This window comes from Typopeltis vanoorti, chromosome 18, assembly GCF_054136105.1.
Source record: "Typopeltis vanoorti isolate ZY-2024b chromosome 18, IOZ_Tvanoo_1.0, whole genome shotgun sequence".
Lineage (NCBI taxonomy): Eukaryota > Metazoa > Arthropoda > Arachnida > Uropygi > Thelyphonidae > Typopeltis > Typopeltis vanoorti.
The window spans coordinates 110,296,961-110,315,662 of record NC_143566.1 but is presented as its reverse complement, the minus strand read 5'-3'; the positions used below and the strand labels follow the sequence as shown (position 1 = coordinate 110,315,662).

The 18,702-nt window shown below is 37.4% G+C and overlaps 1 protein-coding gene across 1 annotated transcript in view; it reads right to left on the bottom strand.

The window, feature by feature from the left end:
• The window catches only part of LOC150097068 (uncharacterized), a 221,768-nt gene that overhangs the window by 118,723 nt on the left and 84,343 nt on the right, over positions 1-18,702 (bottom strand). Inside the window, exon 6 of the mRNA XM_090408117.1 lies at positions 17,538-17,727. Within this exon, the coding sequence (XP_090264243.1) occupies positions 17,538-17,727 (190 nt within the window). The remainder of the gene's footprint in view (positions 1-17,537; positions 17,728-18,702) is intronic.

Below are 18,702 nucleotides of genomic sequence, written 5' to 3'. Positions count from 1 at the left end.
CCTACTCTGCATCCCATCTTTACTTCTCAAATTTTAGAACCTTACACTTTGCTACATTAAACTGATATTTCCCACACACTCACCCATTCAGACAGTATATTTAGGTCCTTTTACAAAGCTACAACATCTGTTCTACTTCTCACACTCTTTCCAACTTTGCATCATCTGCAAACAAATGTATATCACCATTTAAGCTTCTCCCAATGTAATTTACTTACAAATTAAACAATCCCTGAGGCACATTGCTAGTGACTTTACTCTTCTGGGATCTAACTCCCCCATACACAAGCTGATGATACCTATCAGACAGCCAATCTCCAATCCAATGGTAATCTGCTATCCAATCCCATCTGTTCCAATTTAACCTACTAATTTGTTATGTGGCAATCTATCAAAAGCTTTTGCAAAATCTAAATATACTAATGTATATGTCTTCCCCCCCATGTCCAACGTATTTATCATCTTGTTATAATAAGTAAGCAAATTGCTAAAACACAATCTTCCTTTAGCAAACCTATGCTGTCCATTAAGAAGAATTCTGCTGCTGTCAAGCTAGTTCTGAATCCTTAGTATAAACCAAAATAATCACTGGACATTTAGACCTTCATATCAAGGTCAAAATCTGGAGTATACTCATATATACAAAGAAATGAGCTATGTTACAATTCACAGAGTATGCTAAAGTCACACTACTTTGGTCAACTGCTAACACTATTGGCCTGACTGCTAATGAAAAAACAAACAAAAAAAAAAAAAAAAAACTTACATCAAAGCTAGACTCTTATTATTTGTTGCAAATCATTTAGGGATATATTAGTATGTTGAGGCTTAAAGTGCTGGGAAAAACTTATGATAAAGGTTTAATGGAGTGAAACAGCACTAGGAAACAATTAAAAGTAGTAATTAATCCTTCCAATATTTTGTCTTAGTTACAGAGACATTGTAACCAAGTACAAAATGAGACTTGTACTCCCTGACAATCTCTCTGTAACTGAGATGAAATATTGGAAGCATTAAATACTACTTTTGTTTCATAGAGCTGTTTTACTCCATTAAACTTTTATCATGAGATGAGAGGGGATATGTTAATATTAAGATAGAGATTATTAATTATTATTATTACAAAAAGACAAACAAAGATTAATAACAGCAGAAATGAAGTTTATGAGAAAAACTGCAAAGTATACCCTATTTGATCACAAAAGAAACGAAGAAATTATGAAAGAATTAAACCAAGAACCAGTAATAGAAAAAATTAAAAAATATAAACATAAATGGATGGAACACGTTCAAAGAATGAAAACAGAAAGATTACCAAAACAAGCCTTCAAGTACAAGCCATTAGGAAAAAGAAAACCAGGACATCCTCTTAAACGATTCAACGATGACTTCCAAGGCCGGAACAGGCCATGCTAGGCCTAAATCCTTGAAACACATGATGATGATGATTACTACTGATTATTAATTAGCTTAAGGAATTCACAACATACACTAGAATATAAAGATAGAGAGCAACATACTATCACATAATTACTCACAGATTGGGTTCACTGGAGAACTGAAAAGAACTTACATGGGTGCAATCCAAATTCTTTTTTTTTTTTTTTCATCAGGCCAGTGATGTTAATGGTTGACCAAATTAGTGTGACTTTAGCATACTCTGTAGATTGTAACACATAGCTTGTTTCTTTGTATATATTTGTATAGTCCAGATGATGACTTTGATATGAAGGTCGAAACATCAAGTGATTATTTTGGTTCATAATAAACTGAAGTTTTACTATAACACAGTTGTTTTTCCATAATTTTTTAATAATGACTGTTGACACCAAGTTTACTCAATTCCTCATATACCTCCTGCTTACTCACCATCAGTGGTTCCACCCCCATTTCCAATGCTCTCTAATTCTGCATTAAGTAACAATCACAAGAGTGGACTACTTTAATGAACTGCTCATTTAACATCTCTTCTATATCCTCCTCAGCATTTATTATTCTCCCATTATCACTGACCAACATCATTCTTCTTTCTACTGGCCACATATGGAAAAAACTCCCTAGGATTTCTTTTAGTCTCATTTGCTAACTGCTGCTCATACGGCACTTTTGCTACTCTTATCAAATGAGTCACCTTCCTTGCTTACTCTTTGTACTCTTCATATAACTGATTATTGTCTCTCATTTTGTGCTGCCTCCACAATGCCTTTTTCTTCAAGACTGCAAGCTTTACCTCTCCAGTCATCCATTTTATGCCTACGTTATTTAATCTCCTGACCTTTGGAATACATTCAGTGGTTGCCTCTGCCAGATAGTTCCTGAGTAGGAACCAAGCAGAATTGATTTCCTTCCCACTGAATTCCTCATTCCATGACATTGCTGCAAGCTGCTTCTTGAGTTTGTCATAATCATCTGCCTTATAGTTCCATATATAATAATTTCTCACAAAAGTCCTGATATGGCTGGCCATCACCCAAGTGATCACTTTCACCAACTTGAGGAGGATGTGACACTTCATTCACAATAATGTCTTCTGATGAAATAACCAAATCCAAGATCGATCCAGGCATAGCCTCTGTTACATACTGCTTAAGATAATTGGCTTTCTTATTTTTCATTAATTCATTCTCTTTGGTTCCAGATCCTGTCTCCTCATTCCAGTCTACATTACCATAATGGAAATTGCCCATAATGATCATCCTTTTCTTATTAGCCAGAAAAATTTGTCTAAACATTTCCTTCTCACTGCTTTCCACATTACCAGGTCTACAGCAACACCCTACTAAACATTTCATCCTGTTCATCTCCACAACTCCTCTACTATCATCAGTAGCACTCCTCCTCACTTGTGTCTTCATAAAAGACTACACAAGTTTTGAGGTTAAGAAAGGCCATCCCTTGTTTTGAATACTGCTAGCATTTGTAAACATACACACTAGCTCATTTTTGTTTCTATATCAAGTCCCCGCTGACCCTCACTTCTCGAATATAACTCAACATTTCTTCCTGTCATGATATTACACCAATTCCAAGACCCAAATGTCACCTCTGCATTCTTGACTTTCTCATGCAGTGTCTCCCTGTTCACTATTCCCCCATTTTTCTGTTTTGTCTCACTCACATGAGTGAGCCAAAACAGGAAAGATGACATTCACCTCTCCAATTGCAAATTATCATACCATACTTTCCTGATCTTTTCCACACCTCTTGCTTCCTAAGGTCTTACATTCACTTCAGTCATCATTTTCTCTTGCAGCAACAGTTTCTCCAAATGACTCACACCAAATCCATTTAAATGCCCATCTCTTTTATACAGCTCTATCCATTCCTCAAATTCATCCCACACATTTACAAAATGAACTTCTTTCTCCTCACACTGCAGCTCTGCTAGCATGGCATTCATAATCTTTGCTTGCCTTCTCAACTCATCATTATCATACCTAGGCAACACACCAACTATCTTAACTCACCACACTGTTATCTTTCACCCTCCTTAACAGTCTCCTGACATCCATCCTTACATTCTCCTTGTTACCAGTCAAATCATTTGTGCCAACTATCACCACCAACAACTCTTTTGCTTGTATGCTCTTATCCAGTGTTTCAATCACCCTGCTTCTACCTCCTAGAAAAACAAACCTTGTGCAACTTTTCACTCATCCCACCTCTAATCATAGAATCCCCATAAATTGCTACTCTTAAATCATTTAATATTTCAAATCTTTTGTCCCATTCTTCCAAACATTTCCATACAAATCCGTGATTCTCCTCAGTTCATTCATCATAGGTTTAATCTCTTGCCTCATCTTTACCAACTCCACTTTTATGTCTTCAATTACTTTCTCACTAACATTTACACCAATTGCATGTTCCATACCTTGCAATCACTGTCTTATGTTCATTACTGCTAACTTGCCACCAGCTACACCTGCTCTCTTATCTCTCACTGCTGCTAACTCGATGTTGTCTATGCATGCTGCCTTACCACTTAACGTCGCTAACTTAGCACCACTTTTACCCGCTGTCTTAGCATTACTTTTCAAGCATTCAACCCCTACTGTCAACTCTGCTTATGCAATGATATCTCATAATCCATAAACATATTACACTTCTTGAAAACCAAGCTCTTTCATCACTCCTATTAATGCTCTCCATCCTCTCCACATAAATATCTTCAATCTCTCCTAAAGCGTACACACATTGCATTAAAGGCACCTCATCATTTTCAAAAAATTTATGTCACTCGCATTCGTCTTTTGTGCCAATCTATGTCTCACCGCCATTTTACTTGTGCTCTAAGCTACACATAAGAAATACAAAGAAATTTAATAAATACAGAACTTTAACTAGGCTTACTGATCCCAGACACCGAACACCGCTTACTGATCCTAGCTATCATACAACAATATTTAAATAAACTATCATTACTGCCACACAGAAATTTAAAATTTTTTTTTTTTTTTTTACAGCAATCTCTGCAAACACAAATTATCATAAAAAGTAAGCAAATTACTAAGGAAAGACCTACCTTCACAGAACCATGTTGCCCCTTATAAAGTATCATATTCCTATTCACCCAATTTTGAATTCTGTCTTTTACAAATTTCTACATACCTTAATCACCACTTCTGAGGTGCTGATTGACCTATGATTTGTTACTTCTGTCTCAGCTCTTTCTTTATGCAGTGGGCCTATTTTGTCCTCTTTCCATTCTAATGGCATGTTCCATACTGAGATTTAAATTAAACAGCTTTGTCAGAGAATCTGATAATTGCCTTGCACATTCTCAAAATACACGATCTGACCTGCCATCTAATACCATGGCCATTTTTGCATTGAGGTTCTGCAATATTCTATGCACCTCCATTTCTTCAGTCCCTATTCGTCCATCAGTCAATGTCATATCTGGCATTGCAGTAACACCACCTAGATGGTACATCCTTGCAAAATGATCACTCAGTAATTTAACTATTTGGTTTACTTTTGTTATCTCCCACCATCAACACTTTTTAAAGTCATCTTTCAATAGTCATTCCTCCTTTTACTTGCCACATAGTAGAAGAACTCTAGGATTTCCTTTGGCCTTCCTTACCATATGGTTGCTATTCTTGCCTATTCCATGTACTGCTTATGGGCATGCTGATCACCTTTTTCTTTATACTCCCTCAACTTTTCTTTGTCTGCAACTCCTACTTAATGATGTTATTCATTCATCTAACTCCAACCTGATTTATTCTTCTGACTCTGGGTATACAGTCTAATACTGGTTTCTTCAAACATCCCTTGACCACCTCATATGCAACAACAGCATCTCTCTCCTCCAAATTCTTATGTTGTGGCATTGCTTAAAACTGACTCTCAGCTCCTTCTTAACAGAAAATTCTTCATGTCTGGCAATCTCCCAGGTCAAGACTACATGATCATTTTCCCCCAAGCAGAGGCAGCACAGCTAGACTGAATCTGATCATAGCATCATTTGAGAGTGCTAGACCTGATCATAGCATCAGAGATGCTATGATAGGTCTAGCACTCTCAAACCTCATGTCCCCTCCATTACATGCTCTCTAGGTAATTATCTCTCAGCAACTCTGTGCAACCTCTTAATTATCTCTCACTTCCCTCCCTGCAACCATTCTTTCTCCCACCTATGTCTCCATAGTTGAAATCCCTCATAATAATTACTTGACCTGCACTCATTGTGCTAATTTGCCAGTGCATGCCATCTGCATTCTCCCATATACCCCTTGAATTATAGCAGCAGCCAATTATATATTATATATAGAATGTTACATTTGGGCGATAATGATCAAAGAAAGGAAGGAGCAATGATGGGTAATGAAACTTATTTGTGCCTATGGTTCCATAATTCTTGTAGATAAACTTATACATTAGTTACACATGACTTTTAATTTTTCAGGAAATTTAAATGTATACTAAAATACACACACAGACAAAGAAATTAGCGCACCTGGAAGAAAATATGGTACAACGGCAAAACTAAGCAAATAACTAGAGTGCAGGGTATGCAAATGATCCAAGTTTGGTGCGATTGCGCATGCCCACATACCCTGCGGTGGCGTTACAAGTATGAACCAGCAGCCTTATAAAGCCGGCATGTAGTCGATAGCCAATTAAAGCGAAAAGCACCGGCCGACACAAGCTAGAGTACAGAGTGACAATAATGCCGGGTAGATGCCAGAGACATCAATTTTAGCAACTTACGGACTTTGACAGAGGCATGCTCATCGGCCTGAAAACCAGAGTGTAGTCAGCGTGCCATATAGGCATGCACACGAACTGTTCTGACCATACCGTCCGACAGTGTTGGGAGCTGTGGACACGTTCTGGCACTGCCACATGGCAGAGCGGCACTGGTTGGATCAGGAGGACCAACGATAGAGAGGATCGATGGATCGTGTGGCAAGCACGGAGGGATCCCACGGTGACCCGGTCCACTATACAGGCAGATGTAGGGACTCCTGTGTGCCCATGAACCATTTCCCGACGCCTCACAGAGGTGAATCTATGATCCCAGCACCCCTTATGTGTGCTCCCATTAACAACGCAACATCGCCGACTCTGTTTGCAGTGGTGCCAGGCAAGAGCGACGTGGAACGTCACAGATTGCCGACGTGTGGTCTTCAGCGATGAGTGCCACTTCGTGTTGGGGACAGATAATCATTGTGTCCGGGTGTGGAGGATCTGTGGTCAAGGACACAATCCCAACCTCGCTATCGCGCGCCACACCTCCTGCACTGCAGGCATTATGGTCTGGGGAGCCATAGTCTATGATAGCTGATCATCCCACATAGTGGTATGTGGAGCATTGATGGGGCAGCGGTATGTGGACGACATCCTACGACACTACCTTCTCCCATTCCTGGCCAGGATACCAGGAGCACTATACCAGCAGGATAATGCCCATCTGCACATGGCTCAGGTTGCCCGGGCCTGCCTACGTTGTGTACAGACACTTCCATGGCCTGGATTTGTCCCCTTTCAAGCATGTTTGGGAGCAGCTGAAATGCCAGCTCCCACCATGCCGCAATATCCGAGATTTGGAGCACAGTGTCCGACACGTGTGGACCAGTCTGCCGCATGACAACATCAGGCGGCTGTTCACCACCATGCCAGACCGTATTGCAGCATGTAACGCCACACGAGGCAGTGCAACACACTATTAATGATGACTGGATTGTGTACCACAGATCCCTTTGTAATTGTCCTTCAGCTCTGTTTTTGCCATCATGTGCATCACTCACCTGTATCATTACACCAATAAAATTTCAGTTGAATCCTATGCTTCCTTCTTGGTGGGCTAATTTCTTTGTCCATGTGTGTATTAAAATATCTTCCTATATTTCAGCAATGTTACATTGCCATCTTCTGGGAACATAAAACTATGGGAACATAAAATTATAGCAGCAGCCAATTATATAATATATATAGAATGTTACATTTGGGCGATAATGATCAAAGAAAGGAAGGAGCAATGATGGGTAATGAAACTTATTTGTGCCTATGGTTCCATAATTCTTGTAGATAAACTTATACATTAGTTACACATGACTTTAAATTTTTCTATGTGTGCACTATGTGTGCACACAGGTACTAACAACGAGCAAATGAGGCTGATGAAGGCAACTGAAGTTGGTCCTAGAGTCCTAAAGGTGCCCTCTAGTAGGCTAAATTGGGTTGTCTTGGCTATTGGACTGATGTTCTTAGGATGCAAGCTTCCCAAATTTGGGGAAGTCTCATACACCTAAATTTGTTGAGGTTTGGGAAGTTTTTTTAGAGCTGAGGCTGATTCCAAGAATAATCTTTCATACTTATTATTATAAGTATTTCATGCTTATTATCACACCAGAGCAAATATAAGCATGAAAGATTATTCCTGGAATCAGTTTTAAGCCAATTTTAAGTTACGGATCTGAGAGTTCGGTTAGAAGTCATGTATTTGATCAAAGAGTAAAGACACAAATATGAGATGTTTGGAGAAAAATTAGGGAAGTGAACAGATGGCATGTAAGACAAAATCATATTAAAAATGAAGACATCAAAAAGAAACACACTATTGTCTGCATTCAATGCTGTGTGAGCAGAGATAATCTAAGGCAGTATGAAAACTTAAGCAGAATGGGAAAGAAATGTTTAGAAAAACAGGTGTGTGTGATGTGACCAAGAGGAAGACCAAAGTCTACATGATTGAATCAGTCAGAAGTGCCTTAGAAGAATGAAATGTTCATCATCATAATCCTGACATGTATCTCAGGGGGATGTACAGAATATTATGATAGTACTACATTAAAACATTACATCATTACTAACTTCCTATCAACCATTTCCTTCCAAATTAATCTGTTATCAGATCATATATTTCTGTCTTCTATGGCACTTTTTACTGTATCTTGGTCTTCCTCTGGATCTTTTTCCAATCATCCTGGCAAAGAACACTTGTTTTGTTAACTATTTCTCTACCATTCTGTGTAAGTGATCATACCACCTGAGATTAGCTTGCCTGAATGCTAATAATGTTTTTCTAATATCTTCATTTTCAATGAAGATATTAGAAAAAAAATATATACTGCCACTGATGTTAAGTCTCCAATCTTTGACCAAGCATTTTATTCCTAACTCAGCTCTCATATAGATTACTTAAAATTGGTCTGAACAATATCATGTATACAGCTAGTTTAGTATTTAGACTAATTTCTCTCTTATTCCATATAAATTTATTCATATAACTTCCTATCATACTAGCTTTGCTAATTCTGCTATATTCATATTTAATTCACTATCTTCACCAAAAATTGTGCCTAAACAGTTACAATGCTTTAATTGTTCTAGACAGTCTCCATTCAGAAAGCAGTTGATGGTTTCAATGCTTCTGCCTATTTTATGAGGCTGGTCTGAAAAGTTCTCAGAGGAAGAGTTTTAGTTTTGTGAAAAGATAGAAGTCAATGGCAGCCAAATCTGGAGAATAGGGTGGATGTTCCAACAATTCATAGTCATCATCATCATCATCTTCCTTATACCCTCTTTTACCTTGCAGTGTCGAGGGTCCATTAATCATCGGACCTCACTCCGTTTACAGGATGAGGTGGTCAGCCTTATGCCCCGGTGTACCCTATGGCCTGTAGTGTTGGGTTCTCAAGGCCAGTTTGCCTGCTTTGTGGGATGAAAACCCCCAGAATAAACTGGGGAAAAAACCATGCTGTCCACGCCCAAGACTGGCTAACTTGGCTATGGCTGAGGAAGATCCTTCAGCTCCTCACGTCACCGACGGGAATCGAACCTAGGACACTCCTTCACCGAGCATATGGTTGCGAAGCGCATAGCCACTAGGCTAACCGCGCGGACACAATTCATAGTGCATTAGAAAATTAAGATCCCTTAATTTTCCCATTGCCAAAACACCTTTCTGGGCAGGTGCATTGTCCTGATGAAAGATGATTTTTTTCTTCTGCAAACCGGGTTTTTTCTCATAAATTTTTTCGTCTTGTCTGGTTAAAAGATCGGAATAATATTCCCCAGTTATTGTTTTACTCTTTTCAGGATAATTAATAAACAAAATGCCTTTAGCATTCCAAAACATCGATGCCATGATCTTTCCTGCTGATGGAACTGACTATCTTCTTTGGTGCTGAACAACCAGTTTCTTTCCACTGTTTTGACTGCTGTTTGGATTCTGGTGTGTAATGGTGAATTCAAATCTCATGCATAGTAATAAATAGAAGCACAAAATCAGTTTTATTCTTGTTAAAACGCTCCAAGCACTGTTCAGAGATTTTCATGAGAGTGTGTTTTTGATCTCCTGTGAGCAAGCGCAAAGCTTTTCCATTTGCAATTCTTCATGCAAAATATATCCTACACATTCTTTTGAAATGCCTATAGTCTCAGCAATTTCACGCACTTTGACTCACTGGTCACTCAATAGCATATCGTGCACTTGATTAATGATTTGTGGTGTTGTTACACTTTTTGGACGTCCTTCACGTGGATCATCTTCAAGGCTGGTATGGCCACATTTAAACTCGGCAGCCCATTTCTTAATTGTCAAAAACGAAGGAGAAGGGTGCCCATAAAGCTTTATGAACTTCGAATGAATTTTTTTGCAGTTACACCTTCTTTTTCAAAGAATTTTATAGCAGCAATACTCAATTTTATTCATTTCAAGGGATACAGACAACACTTCAGACAGATGTATAAAACAAACTACTTGATAGAATGAGTTGCAATTTCACATGGATGCTTATGATAGATGTACCAACTTAGAAAAAAAAATCTTGCTGACAGTGTTACCATCTATGGTCGAGGCCAACAACTTTTCAGACTGCTCTCATAAGTAACAAATTTATTACAGGTTATTTAGTTTACTCAGAGAATTTGGCTGAATTTTAGTACCGCTTTCAGGTACTTTTTCTTCAGGTTTAGTACCACTTTCCTTGATATTGTGATCTATATAGATGATGAATACAAGGGGAGATAATGTACATCCTTGTCCCACACCCAATTTAACATCAAACCATTTTCCTATACTTCATTCAATTCTAACTGCTGACTTGCAACTCAAATATAGACTAAGTATTGCTTGATATATGTAAATGTACTATTTACACCATATAACAATTGTATTTTGAACAGTTTTTCTCTTCTCATCTTGTCATATGCTTTTTCCAGATCTACAAAACTCAAATGCAGTTCCTTATTACATTCTCATTACTTGTCCACTAATTATCTTAAAGTGAAATTTCATCCTGACAAGCTCTATTTAGTCTGAATCAGCTTGTTGTTCTCCATATTTTCCTTTCACAATTTTTCTTAGCCGTTTCTCAAGTATACTTACATATATCTTACTAATTCCACTGAAATTATCACCTTCAGTTTTATTTCCTTTTATTTTTTTTATAGATGGCTGCTCTACTCAATTATCCAGAAGTCGACCTTCTGACGAAGCTATTTGAATTATGGTATAGCCAATGTAAAACTTTTCATTATCATTATATCAAATCCGTGTTATATACTCTCAGGGGAAGAACAGGATATTTTGACAGTACTACATGAAAATGCTACATCATCACCAACTTCCAATTGTCAATTTCCTTCCAAATTAATCTTCATGTGACAAGATCCCAACATTATCAGATCTTATATTTCTGTCAAAAGCCTGAAATGTGGAAAGGCAGCAGCAGTAGATGATATTCAACCAGAAATGCTCAAGCATGGAGGTATAAAAGTCTTACAGTGGCTGCACTACATAGTTTAGAAGGCCTGGACAGAGGAATGAATTCCAGATGATTGGAGTAGAGCTCTCATAGTACCCATATATAAAAAGGGAAATAAAACTGAATGTAAGAATTACAGAGATATTTCTCTACTGAGTGTTCCTGGTAAGATACATGCAACTATACTTGAGAAATGGTTGAGAAGGATTGTGAAAAAGAAGTTTGGTGAAGAACAAGCTGGATTCAGGCCAAATAGAGGCTGTCAGGTTAGATTTTCACTTTACGACAGATAGTTGAGAAATCGTGAGAATATAACAAAGATCTGTATTTAAGTTTAGTAGACCTGCAAAGGCATATGGCAAAAGGCATGTGCCAAGAGGTTTCAATGGGACACTATATCATGCAATACTTAGTCTCTATTTCTAGTAGTAAGACTTATACGTTGGTTAGACATAACTGGTAATTAATTTACGGAATTAACAACGCATATGAAGTATATTAATTAAAGATACTTTAATGAATCACTTCTATATTTCGGCAATGTCACATTGCCATCTTCAGGAACATAAAGATATGGTATGTGCACTAAGGAACTAACAAAGCAAATGAGGAAGAAAGTAAGAAACTACTTTTGTTCCTAAAGTCCTAATGGTGCCCTCTTGCGGGCTAATTTGGTAGTCTTGGCAGTTGGGCTGAAGTTCTCATAATGAAAGTCTCCAAAATTTGGGGCAGTTTCATGCATCCAAATTTGTTGAGGTTAGGAACGTTTTTTAGAGCTGCTGAAGATTCTTTGAATTATCTTTCGTATTTAAACTTGCTGTGATGGATTATTTTTGTTTTCTTCCAACGAATTTTATGATGGGTATCTAAGGCATGGTCTGCCAACCCAGAGCGGCTGTACTGGTGAAACCGGATGTAGTCTTGGTGTTCTGAAATCTTGATATTTGTTGTTCTGCCTGTTTGGCCAAAGTAGGACAATTTGCAGCTGCAAGGGACCTGGTATACACCAGGTAGGTCTAGGGGAAGTGGTTGGTCTTTGGTAGAGCGGATAAGGGATGCCAACTTTTTATATGGTCTGTAACAGGAAGTAAGGTCATATTTTTTGAGGATATTAGTTATTTTTTCAGAGGTGCCCTGGATGTAGGGGATAGTGATAGACTTGGTGTAGTCTTTATTGTGGAGGGGGGTTGTGGTTTATAGGTTTTAGTATTTTTTGGATTTTTTTGGGGTTATAGCCATTGGCTAAGAAAGTGTTGAGGATGTGGTTTAGTTCCATAGTCAGGGCCTTGTCATCTGAGCAGATTAATTTTGCCCTGTTATATAGTGTTTTTATCACCCCATATTGTTGTGAGGGGGGGGGGGTGGGATTGCTGGTGAATGTATCTGCCAGTGTGGGTGGGTTTTCTGTAAACAGAGAAAACCAAAGATCCATCAAGCTGGCGGGTGATTAAAGTGTCTAGGAAGGGGAGGGTGTTGTTTTCCTCTTTTTCTAAGGTGAACTGGATTCTGGGATGTTGGTTGTTTAAGTGTGTTAGGAAGGAGTGGAGTGTGTCTGAGCCATGTGGCCAAATAGCAAACACATCATCCACATAACGAAGCCAAATAGTGGGTTTTTGTGGGGCGGAGTTTAAGGCTTTCTCTTCAAATGTCTCCATAAAGAAATTGGCCAAGAGTGGGGAAAGTGGTGAACCCATGGCTGTCCCCTCTATCTGTTTGTAGAACTTTCCTTGCCAAACGAAATAGCCTGAGTTCATTGTGAACTGAAATAGGGCTGAGATATCGAGAGGAAACTTGGCTTGGATGAGCTCAAGGGTTTCTTTGAGTGGGACATTAGTGAATAGGGAGGAGACGTCAAAACTGACCATTATGTCAGTGTGTTGGAGTGTGAGGTTTTCTATACTGGCTTTAAAGTGGGCTGAGTTTTTTATGTGTGATGGTGTGTTGCCAGTGTAGTGTGTGAGCGTTTTGGCTAAATGTTTGGCTAATTTATATGTGGGGGAATCAATGCCATCCACTATGGGACGCAATGGCACATTTTGTTTGTGTATTTTTGGGAGTCCATATAATTGGGGGGGTCTAGAGTTATAAGGTTTAAGTTTGTTGGTGACTTCCACAGGCCAAGAAGTGACCTTCTTAAGGAGTCTGTGGATAGTTCTAATCTGAGAGTTGGTCGGATTATATTCAATGGGGAGGTAAGTAGTACGGTCTCGTATTAAAGAATTTAGCTTACCTTTGTAGTCTTTTTGATTGAGTACCACAGTGGCGCTTCCCTTATCAGCTTTGGTGATTACTATTTTTTTGTTGTTTTTTAATTCTTGTAGGGCTGTATATTCGTTTTTGGATAAGTTGGATTTCGGAGGTTTGGCTTTAGTGAGAACACCGACTACATCCAGTCTCACGTTGTTGGCGATGTGGTTAGGCAGGTTGCGAATTCCACGCTCTATTTGGATCATGATTTCTTCAGCAGGTATCCTTTTTGGATACCTGCGGATACCTCCGAAATCCAACTTATCCAAAACAGAAAACCCACCCACACTGGCAGATACATTCACCAGCAATTCCCCCCCCCCCTCACAACAATATGGGGTGATAAAAACACTATATAACAGGGCAAAATTAATCTGCTCAGATGACAAGGCCCTGACTATGGAACTAAACCACATCCTCAACACTTTCTTAGCCAATGGCTATAACCCCAAAAAAATCCAAAAAATACTAAAACCTATAAACCACAACCCCCCTCCACAATAAAGACTACACCAAGTCTATCACTATCCCCTACATCCAGGGCACCTCTGAAAAAATAACTAATATCCTCAAAAAATATGACCTTACTTCCTGTTACAGACCATATAAAAAGTTGGCATCCCTTATCCGCTCTACCAAAGAACAACCACTTCCCCTAGACCTACCTGGTGTATACCAGGTCCCTTGCAGCTGCAAATTGTCCTACTTTGGCCAAACAGGCAGAACAACAAATATCAGGATTTCAGAACACCAAGACTACATCCGGTTTCACCAGTACAGCCGCTCTGGGTTGGCAGACCATGCCTTAGATACCCATCATAAAATTCGTTGGAAGAAAACAAAAATAATCCATCACAGCAAGTTTAAATACGAAAGATAATTCAAAGAATCTTCAGCAGCTCTAAAAAACGTTCCTAACCTCAACAAATTTGGATGCATGAAACTGCCCCAAATTTTGGAGACTTTCATTATGAGAACTTCAGCCCAACTGCCAAGACTACCAAATTAGCCCGCAAGAGGGCACCATTAGGACTTTAGGAACAAAAGTAGTTTCTTACTTTCTTCCTCATTTGCTTTGTTAGTTCCTTAGTGCACATACCATATCTTTATGTTCCTGAAGATGGCAATGTGACATTGCCGAAATATAGAAGTGATTCATTAAAGTATCTTTAATTAATATACTTCATATGCGTTGTTAATTCCGTAAATTAATTACCAGTTAGTCTCTATTTGAGTTGTAAGTCAGCAGTTACAAGAGAATCAACAGAATCAATGCCAGTATGGTAGGAAGTCAACTGAATAAATTTATATGGAATAAGAGAGAAATTAGCCAAAACACTAAATAAACTATATACAAGACAGTGTTCAAGTCAATTTTAACTTATGGATCTGAGAGCTGGGTTAGAAATAAAACACTTGATCAAAGACTAGAGACCACAGATATGAGAGTCCTGAGAAAGATTAGAGGGGTGAACATATGGCATCAGTGCAATATCATATTAAAAATAAGGATATTAGAAAAAGAACTTGACATTGTTAGCATCCAGGAATGTGTTAGCAGATCTAATCTCAGGTGATATGGTCACTTAAACAAAATGAGAGAGGAAAGATTAGTAAAACAAGTGTTCTCTGCCAAGTTGGCAGGAAAAAGACCCAAAGGAAGACCAAAATATAGGTGGATTGATACAGTAAAAAGTGTCTTAGATGATAGAAATATAAGATCTGATAATGTTGGAGTCTTGACAGGTAACAAATTGATTTGGAGGAAAATTGTAGATAGGAAGTTAGTAATGATGCAAGTTTTTCATGTAGTACTATCACATCCTGTACACTCCTTGAGGGTACATGTCAGGAATTTGATGATGATTGAGTATCAAACTCCTATTTGGTTTAATCTTTTTCACTCCAATTCTCTTTAAGTGACTTAAATTAAATGAGGAGCTAATGTAAGGTAGTATACCTTACATTAGCTCCTCATATATTCCTGAATGCTAACAATGTCAGGTTCCTTCCTAATATTTTCATTTCTAACATGATTCTGCCATTGATGGCATTTGTTCACAAACATCCATAATAATTTTTATCAGAACTCTCATCTGTTTTGATCAAACTGTTTTATTTTTAATAAATCTCTCAGATTCATAAGTTAAAACTGTTTTCAAAAATGTCTTGTATACAGCTAGTTTAGTATTTTAACAAATTTTTTCTTATTCCATTGAACTTTATTCAATTCATTCTCTACCATAATAGCTTTGCTAATTCTGTCATCTATTTCCTTATTTGGTTTGCCATCTTCACTAAAAATTGTGCCTAAATAAATGAAATGTTTTATTTGTTCTATAGGTTTTCCATTCAGGATGAAGATGAAGATTTCAATGTTCCAGCCTTTTTTAAAAAAAAACTGCTGATTTTAATAAATCTGCATAAATCAAAGAGCTGCGATTAACATCTCCAATTTTGATATCAGGACTAATGCTACTTTCCTTCATAATGTGATCTGTATGTTATGAGTAACAGTAGAGATAGGGTGACCCTTGTCACAATTTAAAGAGGAAGTTATATAGTATGAACAGGACATCACACCTGTTTTAGCATCAAACTATCTTCCTGTACCTCCTTCAATTCAACTCAAATATGGACTAGTTATTGCCTGATATAATGTCCTGTTCACACCATATAACTGCTTCTTTAAATTTTTGAGTTCACTATGACATTCTAATTTTTATGTCCTCATAAACTTTTATAGGTTTGTAGCTCTCAGGCTCAGTCAACATTTTCTTTAGAGCGCTAATGAGCCTCCAAGATTTGTGTTTTCAAACTCATTTGTTCTTGAATAGTATATGTATATTTGAGTCTATAATTCACCACTGAAAGGTGCTCAAACTCAGATTATTTTCAAGACTTGCATATACTTTTCTTTTCAGTATGATATTCAATTTTCAATCTACTTAATTTGGCAACTGCTCTCTGTTTCTAATCTCCTGTACAATCTTGTGTCCTGAACCAAGTGATGACATCAAAAATAATATAGTTAATAGCACTTTTCTTCTCTCCATGTAAATTTGTGCATCTCTTTATGTTGAAGCATGGGGTTAGTAATAACTAGATCATGTCGTAAACAGAAATCCACCAGGTACATACCATTACTATTACCTTTGCTCTTGCCTCCAAATTTTCCAAAAACATTTCTGTATGTTTGGACTGATTTTTTTTAATGTCAGCTGCCATCTCTAATAAGTGAAAAATTCTTCCCCTTCTTCTTTAGTAGAACCTTCTGTGAGAGCACAGACAATGAGATTTCTGTGGCACACAAAGTTTCACTGTCCAATTTTACAATTTGATGTTTTCCATCATCACTCCAATTGACATTGCTTGCCATTAAAGAAAATTATCCCAGTGTTTAGTGTTGAATACAAATCTACTATTTCCTTTCTCTGATTATTCTGCCTGAACATAAATTATGTACTTGTTATTTAGAAGGATCTAATATGGTTTTATCTTCTTTGTTTTCTTAACACAATTATATCAACATGGTACTTCTCTAATGTTTTTTATGCTGATAGTACCAATCTTGAATAAGTAGCCCCTTATTTAAATTGATAAATACATTTATAATTATTTATATTCATAACTGCCAGCCTAGTTGGCTGAGTAGTTAGTGTAACAGCTCTCTAACCACTAGGTTGTCGATTCAAATCTCATCGTGACACTGTGATTGTCTTTAAGTGGAAATGAATTTTATTTCCCAGGGTGAGACCATGGCCCACAATTTCTGTAGTCTGAAGTTGGCTCAAAAAAGTTCCATGTTTGTTCTCCAGAGCAGGGTTTCTTGATTATGTAAAAAGAAATAAAAATACAGTGTATATAATATGTGTGTGTGTGTGTACACACACACACACACACACACACACACACACACACACACACACACACACACACACACACACACACAAATATATACAGTATACAGCAACAATCAAAAAATAAGTTATGATGCATACTGTTAGTTTAGATAAATAAATTTCAGTAGCATTTTCATTTTGCTGGGTTAGGCATAGTAATTCTTACCTTTTGAGACAGATCAACATAATCACTTCTACCTAGACATTTATGCCTTAGTAAGTGCCTATCTTTGTTAAAAGACCGGTTGCATTGATTACAACGATAAAGTCCATCAGGTCCTGGTTCTGGATGAGGTGGAGGATCTGGTGGTTTGGGTGGCTCACTCTTTTGGGCAGATGACTTTTCCTCAATTGCTCTAATAATAAAAATTTACAAGAGATGAACATAGTTAAAATTTGTTTATAAGATGTGTAAATATAAGTGACTGTTTTTCGTAGATTTAGTATTTAGTTTTTAAGTGTTATTAGTGATTGTTTTTAGGATGTCCTCTAAGGCAATTATAGAACAAATGAATGGGAAAAAAATTCAAATAATAATGCAGGTACACCATTTCCTTTCTGGTACCTTTAATTCCAGAGCCTTGATTATTATACCCATATTAATTAATTATACCTGTCACATATCTCTAAAGCACCATGGATAGTTAGAAACAAATATTAAAAATAAATTAAATGTGATGTTAAGGATTAAAATGAAGTGCATTAGTATAAATGATAAAACAAGTGGATATGGACTTGTGCTTAGGCTTAACATCGCCATCACTGTTAACCTAAAAGCCATAACTAGGGTTAAATAGAAGCAAATTAAGCTAAGAATGACAAAATCAAGAGATCACATCAAGTGCAGATGCAAACAATTAAACGAGCACATATATATATGCAATGCTATCTGTGGCAGCCCAGTTAACTAGCTGAGTGTGGGAATTTCAAGTGCTCTCATAATTTTGTCTGGAGTAAAGGAGGTGCTGGATCATCTGTTGCTGAAAATCAGTGGTGTACTTGTATTTAGAAAAGTTCAGAAAATGCACCAATAGCTTATCCATAAAAAAATAAATAAATAAAATATATTTTAAAAAGTTTCAAATTTATCATCAGATATTGTAGCATTTGGTTGCATATTTGGTTGGTGCACCACAGCTCAGAGGAGATTTATGCAGACTATAAGAAAACGCTGAATGAACAAAAATGGTCTAATTTGGGATTTAGCAAACCAAAACTGTATTCTATATTAGATGATACTTACATATGAAGGATGAACTGAACAATATGAAGGATGTCTTCTCATATTGTTCAGGAGAACCATATAACAAACAATGAAAAGTCAGCAACTG